General features: G+C 41.0%; 1 protein-coding gene across 3 annotated transcripts in view; it reads right to left on the bottom strand.

Moving 5' to 3' along the window:
* Positions 1-8,910, bottom strand: part of KCNH7 (potassium voltage-gated channel subfamily H member 7) — a 253,235-nt gene extending 244,325 nt beyond the window's left edge. For all 3 annotated transcript variants that reach the window (XM_075284237.1, XM_075284238.1, XM_075284239.1), the window contains exon 1: positions 8,566-8,910. In XM_075284237.1, the coding sequence (XP_075140338.1) occupies positions 8,566-8,641 (76 nt within the window). In that variant the 5' untranslated portion in view covers positions 8,642-8,910. The remainder of the gene's footprint in view (positions 1-8,565) is intronic.
* Between the last annotated feature and the right edge of the window lie 3,399 nt (positions 8,911-12,309).

Here is a 12,309-nt window from a genome sequence, read left to right as displayed (position 1 = left end):
CTATGTAAGTAAAGATCATAACTCTTCACAGCATGTATAAGAACAGTGTAAGATTATCTGGTTGTAGACCTACTGTGCTATCAACCTGGTCTAGGCCAAACTGTTAGGAAGTTGACTGTCAGGAACAAGCAAGTGGTCAGGACAGTGGCAAGAGTTCAGAGGTCAGGTATGTGCAGGAACAGCAGACAGGAACCAAGTCAGGGACAAGCCAAGGGTCAGAACCTAAATTGAGTCTAGCATACTAGAACCTTATTGCTCGGGCACGGGGGGTAAGAGGTCAAACACACTTCTATATAAAATGACCATAAGGGATGACTGCCAGGAACAAGCAAGTGGTCAGGACAGGTGGCGAGAGTTTAGAGGTCAGGTATGAGTATCAGGAAGGGCAAGAACAGAAGATTGGAACAAAGTCAGGGACAAGCCAAGGGTCAGAACCTAAAGTGAGTCTAGCATACTAGAACCTTATTGCTCGGGCACGGGGCAAGACTAAGGCTAAACACACTCCTATATAAAATGGCCATAAGGGATTGACTGGGGACCAAATTAATTGTGTGAACATTTGACCCTTTTACAGGCTGAGCTAGTGTGCGTATCCTACAGGCAACACTGGAAATAAGAAAGCATGGCAGAGAAATGGGCAGGTGCCAACACTGGGAGCAACAGGATGCTTGTGATACAATGATAGATAATGACAGGAGACCTAACCTTCCCACATCAATACGTTAATCCAGGAGGTGAATTCAAGGAGTTTTCTGGAGAATTTTGTGTTTTAATTAGAATTTTTATATGTGAAGAACGCTCCATTTCCATCTTGCTGATAAACAATCTCAATTAGTCTTATTCCCCCGTCAGATATAGAAAGATTTCCCTGCCGCTCGCTTATTAGAATAAATAGACTTTCCCAATGCATTTGGTTGTAGAAAGCTAATGAGATCCGGTGTCTGCATTCATTTCACAATGTCACTTGTGTTAATATGACTTAGCAAGAGAATTAGTGATTGTCACATTTGCCAGGTTGTGCTGGAATCGACTCAAGGATGTGATAAAGTTTATACCCTCAGCAACGGAATGTATCAATTTCCCGCTGAATAATTGTAATATTCTATCACAATCAGCGGCCTTGTTCTCCATTCTTCACCGTGTCAATAGATATAAATCATTTTGGCAGAGTCATTCTGTTCCGTGACAAAAGTAGGTAAAACATTTTTTCTTCTTAAATAAAATTATTCGATTTCTAAACTCGAGTGAAATTACGCCAAGGAAAGTGTCAGGGACTGACTCGTTCGAAACTGAAATTTACTTGAATTTAAAGGGGTTGGCGCAAATGTATCCTCCTCGGTCAGGGGTAGGGAACGTACGGCTCTCCAGCTGTTGCAAAACTACAACTCCCAGCATGCAGACTGGCTCTGCTGTTCTGGGAACTCCCATGGAAGTGAATGGAGCATGCTGGGAGTTGTAGTTTCACAGCAGCTGGAGAGCCGAAGGTTCCCTACCCCTGTTCTAGGTGATAATTGTATGATTGAGAGGCTACTATCAATGGGAGCCCAACCCATTATCATAACAGAGGTTCTATCTATGGTGAGATTGCAACACATGCAGAACACCAGTCCATTCATGGATCTATAGAGGGGTAAGACAACCTTTAGCACTGAAGCGTCTGCAAAACTACAACTCCCAGCATGCACACTTACTCTGCTGGTCTCCCATGGAAGTGAATGGAGCATGTTGGGAGTTGTGGTTTCATAGCAGCTGGAGTGCCGAAGGTTGCTAACCCAGGGCCCTGATCTATAGGAATGGGAGAGATAGCCATCTACTGTGCCCAACTACTGCATATCTATCAATCGGTATATATATGGGTTGGTAGTGCACCACTGTGGCCACTTATCTATTCCAATGTGGGGCCTATAATCCCAGTTATCCCAGTAATTGTATCCCTGAATATCTCTATATATCATCTAGTTTGTGCATAGGTGATTTATGTTTTTCACGGACCCATCCCTTTAAGGTCTTCTGGTCCTCAGGTGTCTTTTTTCACTGATGACCTATCTACCAGACAATAGGCATAGGGATGACACGCGCCCCCATATAAGCTCCGCCATGTACATGGCATCTTGGAGTCAGAGGAGATTGCCTGGGTGAATGTACGGTTAATGGAAAAGTCTTGTAGAATCCAAGACATGAAAGAAGATATCCCCACACGCTCTCCATTACCGCCGACGTGGCTGATAAGGATCAATTTCTATGAACACGTCGTCCATTCAATACAAAGGTATTTACTGTAAACTTGTGAAGCCTACGGCACATACATATTACTGCATCACATATAAAACCGCCATTACAGGCCCCTCTATATCACCGCTATCCCATAAGTCTCTTATAATCAAAGAGGAGGATCAGATCTCGGCATAGGGGGGGGAGGGAAATGTCTCCAAATCATTCTGCCTCCTTTATGTCAAGAAGATCTGTTCCCTTATCAAAGACGACTTGAGAGAACAGACGTGATGTGCGATATAACAGAGGTATTAGCATGGTTTGGCGGATGATCACCTAGTTCTTTATTCATATCTAGTATAATACGGTAACTCGCAGGATCGGATCATAAGAAAATAGAGAATTATTGTTGTAATTTCAGCCCACATAAAGCTATATAGTACTGCTACATAGTGCCAAGATAATACTGCCATATACAGCTCACCATATAGTGCTCATATAACATGTAATATGGTGAGTATACTCCTGTAAAGGGGATTTCCAGCCTAGTGATATGAACATCTCTATGTTATATACACTGATATGTCCTATAGGACAGTATATAGCATATATCCTGCTTCTACAATCTCTACAATCTCCCGGTATCAGTCGTGTGACTAACCCACATTACGACACTCCGCTGTTATCATGTGTGGCCAGGGCCATTGTTATCTGGGTATGGGAACATTTTACATGTGAAATTTTCGTCTCCAATTCATCAGCCACGGCTTCTTAAAGAACACGAAATGCTGCATTTAAAGGGGCGGCCAATTCTCTTGACATGTCTGGTTTAGTAAATACATGAAATAATTCTGGAGCATCTTCTCCTAGTTTTCTGGGTTATGATGTTCCTCTGTTATTCCTCCTAGAAGTTTATGAATAAATTGACAACTGGGTGTTACCCTTACCCCTGTGGCATGGGTGTGTCCCTGTACAGCCTGACACTGGCAGCACTGATTGGACAATGTCAGACTTTGTTGTGATACGCCCCCTACTGGTAACACCCAGTTGACAATTTATTCATTAATTTCTTGGAGGAACAACCTCCATGGTGCAGAACATTCTCCTACACCATCTCACAAACAGTTGGCTGTTCATCCTGAGCTTCCTGGTTCATGAAATAAATCCCAGGACCACACATGGGCAAAGCAGCGATGTCTAAGGACAGTGTTATTACTCTATATGTAAGATACAATGCTGTGCAAATGTTTTAGGCAAGTGTGGGAAAACTGCCGAAAACTGATGAAAGGGCAAAGGTCACACCAAATAATGAGGGGATTTACAAATTCACAAAAAATAAACTATTAACCGTTATCTTTCTGAACGCATTCTTACTGTGCAGCATCTCTTTCCACACCTGCCTAAACCTTTTGCACAGTCACAATGATAATATACAGTACGTATATACACGATTGTCGTGGCCGAGCATGCAGGTATGTTCTCTGGACAGTCTGTCAGACCCTGAATCTCATCTGTCAGGTGAGGGTCAGTAAAGCTCCATATACATTATATGGCTGGTGGGTTCAGACAACATTAATATATCATCTATGGACACCGTCAGAGGTCAGAAGTGGAGCTGTCTGATAAATATCTCCAGTATCCACATACAGTCAGTATATGCAGACATGTCTCACTGCCCACTGACCGGAAGTATAAACAGCTTATAGGGGCATTTACAGGCCAAACTCCGTGTGTACTGTATATGTGCCAGGCTGCCCAGAGAATGTAATGTATACTAGAGAGACCCAAAGGAAAACCTCTGGAAGGAACCGAGGCAATCCTCATACTGTGTATAACACAAGCACCGGGATCCCAATGTAGTGTACAGATAGATAGATACAGAGATAGATAGATAGATAGATAGATAGATAGATAGATAGATAGATAGATAGATAATGAAATAGATAGATAGATAGATAGATAGATAGATAGATAGATAGATAGATAGATAGATAGGAGATACAGAGATAGATAGATAGATAGATAGATAGATAGATAATGAAATAGATAGATAGATAGATAGATAGATAGATAGATAGGAGATACAGAGATAGATAGATAGATAGATAGATAATGAAATAGATAGATAGATAGATAGATAGATAGATAGATAGATAGATAGGAGATACAGAGATAGATAGATAGATAGATAGATAGATAGATAGATAATGAAATAGATAGATAGATAGATAGATAGATAGGAGATACAGAGATAGATAGATAGATAGATAGATAGATAGATAGATAGATAGATAATGAAATAGATAGATAGATAGATAGATAGATAGGAGATACAGAGATAGATAGATAATGAAATAGATAGATAGATAGATAGATAGATATGAGATACAGAGATAGATAGATAGATAGATAATTAAATAGATAGATAGATAGATAGATAGATAGATAGATAGATAGGAGATACAGAGATAGATAGATAGATAGATAGATAGATAGATAGATAATGAAATAGATAGATAGATAGATAGATAGATAGGAGATACAGAGATACAGAGATAGATAGATAGATAGATAGATAGATAATGAAATAGATAGATAGATACTGTAGATAGATAGATAATGAAATAGATAGATAGATAGATAGATAGATAGATAGATAGATATGAGATACAGAGATAGATAGATAGATAGATAGATAGATAGATAGATAATGAAATAGATAGATAGATAGATAGATAGATAGATAGATAGGAGATACAGAGATAGATAGATAGATAGATAGATAGATAGATAGATAGATAGATAATGAAATAGATAGATAGATAGATAGATAGATAGATAGACAGATAGGAGATACAGAGATAGATAGATAGATAGATAGATAGATAGATAATGAAATAGATAGATAGATAGATAGATAGATAGATAGATAGATATAGGAGATAGATACTCAAAGTAATAGATGAGACATTTAAACCCATTATACTATATAAATACAGATAACAGATATTTTTCTCTCCTACAAATACGATTTATATACTGTACATTCTCTGACTCTTCCAATGTCCATAATTTTTGATACTTTGCCATTCTCATACTCTTATTTGCCGCCAGCGCTGAAGGATTTGGTTAATATCATTGTTTCTAATTTCACTGTTCATTACTTCAAGTATAATATTATGTAACGGTCACAATAACATTAATATGTAACATGTAACATGTAACATGTAGCCATAACACTCCACATCTGAGCAGATGACATTAATGAGATGTACAGAACAATTCCTGCACCTTTAGGTGTTTGGAGCTTTGCTGAGTGTGCAGGATCCGCTCTTCTATGCAGATTCTGTCACCCGCACCTCTGTGTTATTTACATGGCATTTAGGAGAAACCTCACACGTTGTAATGTAGATGTTCCTGCACTGTATATGAGGTGTGCTGCTCTTTATAGAGACATGTATGGCCACTGTGCTGTAAGATCACTCCAAAGCTATCTATGAAGACTTCCAATTATTCTGTGACTTTTTAGCAAAACATCCAACTGGAAAAGGCCACTTGTGCTTACACGGGCTTTATAGGATTTGCATGGTCACTAGAAGGCGCATCTGTTCGGGGTATTCCAAGCAAATGCAAAAAACAAGAAACACCACTACAAAAAAATCTGTGTTTATACGGCCTTTCACAATCCCTATTGACTTGTAACATTCAGACACCACTGAGCACCACTGTCGGTTCATTATTCATATTGCACCCAAGCCGTGGCACGTTTCACCACTTTTTTTGCAATTTATTCTATCTTGCGTGCACAATTTTATTGTTTTTCTTGCCTACTGAGCCTTGTTATATGCCATGTGGGCTGCCTAGGAATAAGCCGAATTTATTACTTGTGACTTTTTCAAAATTTTTGTGCAAGCCCAGTCCACTTCAAATAATCTGCCAAGAAATCCTTGGCGAACTCTGGAGACCTCGCTGTGCAAAAAGCGGATGAACCTAAATTTGTAGCAAAAAAAATAAAACCCTAGTAAAAATATATATATATGCCAAGTCAGAAAAGCCCCAGAGTTTTTGCTGTAAAAAAAAAAATCCCACCAAAAATGCTCACAAAGAAAGCAAGATTTTTGCAAGATGACTATGTATGAATACGCCCTTAGGGATGACGGTTTCTTAACTCCGTTGCATGTTTGCAAACTCAGCTTTGCTACATCTTACAAACTCAGCTCTGATACAGTTGTAGCCAGTACATTCCTATAGTACAGAAATGAGGTTAGGGGATGTTTACACTACAACTATTATAGTGCTTTGCTTTCATCCATCATAGGATCAGACCAACAGACAGAAATGCCAATACAGTAAGGTTAGGGTTGCATCTGTGCACCGGTCTTCGTCATTTGGGTCCACTGGGGGACTGGAATGACAGAGTCGGACCGCTAAAACATTGGTTATCCGTGGACCTCATAGAATATAATGGGGTCCACCAGGTGCCTGTCGTTTTTATACCGAAACCGGTGCAGATGTGAACCTGCTCTGACTAATACAGAATGTGCCACATCCATCTGCATCCACTCCAATATAAAGAACATGACGGAAGTTTCCTTCTATCTTATGTCTTGTTTCTTCTATCTTAGGTCTTCTTCCTTCTATCTTATGTCTTTTTTCTTCTCCCTTCTATCTTATTTCTTGTTTCTTCTATCTTATGTCTTGTTTCTTCTTTCTTCTATTTATCTTATGTCTTCTTCCTTCTATCTTATGTCTTGTTTCTTCTTTCTTTTATCTTATGTCTTCTTCCTTCTATCTTATGTCTTGTTTCTTCTTTCTTTTATCTTATGTCTTCTTCCTTCTATCTTATGTCTTGTTTCTTCTTTCTTTTATCTTATGTCTTCTTCCTTCTATCTTATGTCTTGTTTCTTCTTTCTTTTATCTTATGTCTTCTTCCTTCTATCTTATGTCTTGTTTCTTCTTTCTTTTATCTTATGTCTTCTTCCTTCTATCTTATGTCTTGTTTCTTCTTTCTTTTATCTTATGTCTTCTTCCTTCTATCTTATGTCTTGTTTCTTCTTTCTTTTATCTTATGTCTTCTTCCTTCTATCTTATGTCTTGTTTCTTCTTTCTTTTATCTTATGTCTTCTTCCTTCTATCTTATGTCTTGTTTCTTCTTTCTTTTATCTTATGTCTTCTTCCTTCTATCTTATGTCTTGTTTCTTCTTTCTTTTATCTTATGTCTTCTTCCTTCTATCTTGTTTCTTCTATCTTATGTCTTCTTTCTTCCATCCCATGTCTTCTTTTTTTCGATCATGTTTATTTACTTTTCAAATGCAAGAAAAATAATCATATCTGCAGGAGATTTTCTTCCATCCAAAAAGTAATCAAAAGACAGAAGAAAAAAAAGAAGACGAGAGAAGAAGCTTCCATCGTGATCTTTCCTTCTCAGGAATACATCAGTCATTCTTTCGCTGTTTAAGTCCGTTACTGTTCTGCGACTATAATGACAATAGTGTGAACCCAGCCTTAACATGGCCTTGCATTGCTTTTTGGTACATACAGCATTTGCATATAGTATATACCATGTTATGATATGTGACTGATGGGTAATTCCAGTACAGTATATAATACAGTATATCCATCAGATTCCTCCTAGTACATGATTACATAACCCATGCGGCAGGGATGCTATATTACACCACACGTCTGCTGAGCACACCTGGACTGTATACAGCACCTTCCCATTCATTCATGCAACACTTAGATAGATAGATAGATAGATAGATAGATAGATAGATTAGATAGATAGAGATAATGACATATATAATATATAGAGATTTCAACCACACTGTATATACAATAATATAAACCACACACACATATATACATACACACGCACACACAGATATCTCAACATACTGTATGTAGTGCCACACACTTGTTATATTTTTCTATCTACATCTCAACAAGGCAACACTGTATAGACAAGTACAGACACTTGTTATAGCCATGTATATATATATATATATATATATATATATATATATATGTATCCATCTACCTAGCTATCTATATGAACAATGTATCACTGTATGCTGCTTTCTCTATGTCTTTACATAAATGTATCAATATGTAACAACAAGACGATATTACTGTGAACACAACAACAACAAAGTCCATTCCCCCTCCGCCTAGTAAGTGCACACTCGGTGACAGTCTTGCATGCTGACAATGTCCTAAAGTGTCGTTATAAAGTTGCCCTCTCCTGAGCACCAATGCCTGTCTCTCCCCACCTATATGACCCTCCAAGGGTTGACAACACAATATACAGCCCCCCTACAATAAGCCTAGGGTGTAAGGGGATAGTATACTCACTCTGCCCTTCAAATTTCCTGATAATGGTTCCCAGAAATGTGTTCTGTGGGGCCACATGTCCTCTTCTGACAGGCATTTTTGGAAGTGAGTGCAGTTCAGTTTGCTAAGTGTCCACCACAAGGCTGTCTCCTGGCTGTTACTGGATCCTGGGCAGCAACAGCAGCAGCAGCAGCATCTTCGCCTCTTCTTCTTTACAAAGCATTCTGCACAATGGCTGGGGTCCAGGGATGCTGCACAAGGGGGTCCTGGAGTGCTGCTATCCTGGCAGACATGCAGGTGCTGGAGCCCCCCCTCCCCCCCTGAAGCAGGGACTGTGAGGGTCTCTGTCCTTCCCCTCCTCACCTCCAGAGCCTCAGGCACAGCTTGTGATGTTATGAGAGGAGGAGGAGGAGGAGGAGGAGGAGGAGGAGGAGGAGGAGGGCAGAGGCAGGCACAGCGCAGCCTCTATAGGAGGCTCCATGGCAGCGGGAAGAGCATGGCTCCCTTATTGCAGCAGCCCCCTCCCCTCTGTCACATCCCCTTGTGTGCAGCTGGCACATCTCATTCTTAGCAGAGGGAGCTGTCAGGAGGAAAATGCCATCTACAACCAACCTGACCATAGGCAAGTGCTGTGCCATGTGACTGACCTGCACCTGTGCCCACTGGCAGGAGAGAAGTTACCAACTACATTCAAAGAGGTTCTGCAGCAGTTGTAGCAACCATTGCATTTATCACATGGTGATCAGTGGAGAGGAGACAATTGCTTGACTGGAGATTCCTCAGACTGGTGTCATTATTAGCAGGTGGGATCTTCATACCTGGGGGGTCCCTATGAATTGTCAGAGGGTCCAAGTCTCTGAGAAAGTGGCTGAGAATAATCCCTATAAATGGAGTGATAGTACTAACTATATACACACACAGCCACAACAAAGTATACAGCCCAGATAGGCATGTTGGATTTCTGTCCTACAGTTCTGTCTTAACAGATATGTAAAGGATTACAGGTGTAGTCTGATGAGATGCTGGATCTTGCCACAAGAGGGCGCATAAGTGCTTTCCCTGCTGTCCTATAAAAAGGCTTTCAGAGGCTACTTTTCGGTAGTGTATTTCTTAGAGAGAGATCAGTGACTGATGGACATGCCTCTGTAATACATTTCACGCAGTTGACAGAATTTAGGTGGGGGCGCATCATTAGATAAATTACCACCATTTGGCCATTCTGACCTAGCTGTTAGGAGGTTTTGGGGACAGGGGTTACACACATGGTGAACAGGTTCTGGATGGCCAAGACAAGCCACCAATAGAGAGTTTCCAATGACAAGCACAAGCAGCTCCTGCAGTTTCCCTGTCCACCATCCAGACACAGGGGGCACTTCAATGCACCACTCTCCTCCGGTTTCTGCCTGCACCATTCCCAGGAACTTAGCAGATGGAAATTTAGTGTCATGGCATCCATTGTCAGCTACAGACCGGAACCATATTGTCTTTACGGATAAATCCAGGGTTCAGCTCTTCAGGGACAATGGCCTCCTTCAGGAGACTAGAGAATTATTAATGGTAATCACAGCCCTTGTGGCGACACCATGGCCCCTTTTTGTAACTAAGCTGGCCCATAACCTGCTCATCAGGTGTGTAGAAAACGTAAAATCCTTTATTGACCCATAACATGTTTCGGGATCAGGTCCCTTTCCCTCTAGTGTATATCCTGCCTATGTCACGTATAGAATGACAGGGACATGAGCATTTTGCGGGGAGATTTCCTTGCTCTTCCTGACCTCTGGAAGGTCACTCTTTATTTCAGGAGCCTTCTGGATGCTCTGTAACAAAGCTTACGGTAAAAACGAGCAAGACGCCTACCATCTTAAGAAGTGCCTGGTGTTACCTCCCATTGAGAACAATTTGAGGAAGGTTCTGAAGTGCTCCCTCTAGTGGCGGCTACAGACAGCCAAGATTGTAGCATTATAAGGGGTTTGCTAAATTTAGTAATTATCCCCTACTCATTGCACAAGCTGTAGATCAGTACGGTCTTATCACACGAATGGGGTTCCCTTGTTTCCACGTCTGTATGAAGATCTACTGCTGTATTCGGCTGGTTATAGCTAAGAGCAGGGCGACCTGTATATACAGTATACTGGCCTATAACATATAGACTGACTCCTAAACTTCAGCCCTAGATCTCCACAGAAGATTTTGGAAATGGGTTTCGAGGGAGCACCGCATCACCTTTACTCTAGAAGTTATTGGGGCCAACAGGCACAGGTCCCTTCCAAGGACAATTTCTGAAATCTTTTCATAGTAAATCTAGCATTTTACATAAAACCAATAACTTAGTGACAAACCCAGCTCTGCTACGTCTGGATGGAAGCTACGTCTGCCAGTACAAGTGGAGGATATAACTTCATACAACTTGACTTGGTATCATAATGTGAACTTTCCCATAGGATTGCAAGTCAAGCTGTAATAGAGAGTGATCACCGTCAGAAAGGGAACGGTTCAGTGACAATGTCAGCTCTGCTACATGTAAGATGGACAACACCGGCCAGCTGTAATCTGAGTGAGCGGCCTAGAGATGATGTGTCTGTATTGCTAACACTAAGGCCGGAATAACTAGAGGTGAAATCAGTTTTATGGATTTTCTCAATGATCAGCTCAGCCCTGTAGGTGCGGAGTATTTATACATTACACATGGCAGGACCCAGCAGAAACATGATCACTGTGTATACCGCGTATCGACATGGAATGGGGTACATTAGGCACTAAATATTCAGTCAGTTCTGCTGACATGTTGGAAGCAGGAAAAACGGGCAAGCGTGAGAATCGGAGTGACTAGGTCCACATTATGAGTAGAGGGTCTCCAAAACATCTTGGATGTTACCAGCATGCAGAATATGGTTGGACCCAACCAAAGAAGGGTCATGGAAGGACCATTGGTGAATTGGGACAGGGTCGTGGGGTATTAATGCACATATGGACTGAAGCTAGTCTGTCTGCACTGACTCCATAGAAGAGTGACTGAAGCAGACATTGCTCCTTAGGACAGGTCATCAATATTACATCTGAGAGGGTCCGACACCAGGATCACCACAGATCAGCTGCCCCAGGACAGGGTGGATCAACAGAACTTAAAGGGTTGTCTAGGATTTGGTGCAACCTCAGGAGCAGCGGAGGTGGGTGCATAAAAAAAAGTAAACGGGGCATCATCCGCGCCCCTGCCATTTCCACTCACAGCACCAGATGCGGTGAGGCTCAGATGACTGCTGGGACCAATCAATGGCTTCAATGGTCGCGGATAAGGAACCGGTGACTTACGTAAGTTATGGCATTGGTTCCTCTCCAGAGAATGCCAGGGTCAGTGATGGGTTTCAAAAAAACGGCTTTGTTATAAGTCCCAATGTGTTTGGGAAACAGGACCAGAAAAAGGAGCAGCCAGAATAGACAAATGCAGAATATTCATTTTACCTGTAAAAACACTGTATTTTCCCATAGACTTATATTGGGGAAGTAAAAATTTCAAAATGCAGCGGAAAGAAGTGAAAAAACACCAAAAACAAAAAACAAAACAGCAATCGACCTATTTTTAAACTTCTATTCTCTACATGTGGCTTTAGCCTAAGATGATTTGCAGCTCCTAGGCAGTCACAAGCCTGTCCTCTGATACTTCAGGACCATGGACAACTCCGAGCACAGAGTCACATACGGCTCTATTAACTAGCTATATGATGATGTGTGGCTCTATTGTGCTCTATTATCTGTCTGTATGATGAC

This window comes from Leptodactylus fuscus, chromosome 8, assembly GCF_031893055.1.
Source record: "Leptodactylus fuscus isolate aLepFus1 chromosome 8, aLepFus1.hap2, whole genome shotgun sequence".
Lineage (NCBI taxonomy): Eukaryota > Metazoa > Chordata > Amphibia > Anura > Leptodactylidae > Leptodactylus > Leptodactylus fuscus.
The sequence above is the reverse complement of the archived record's forward strand: the minus strand, read 5'-3'. Positions and strand labels throughout refer to the sequence as shown.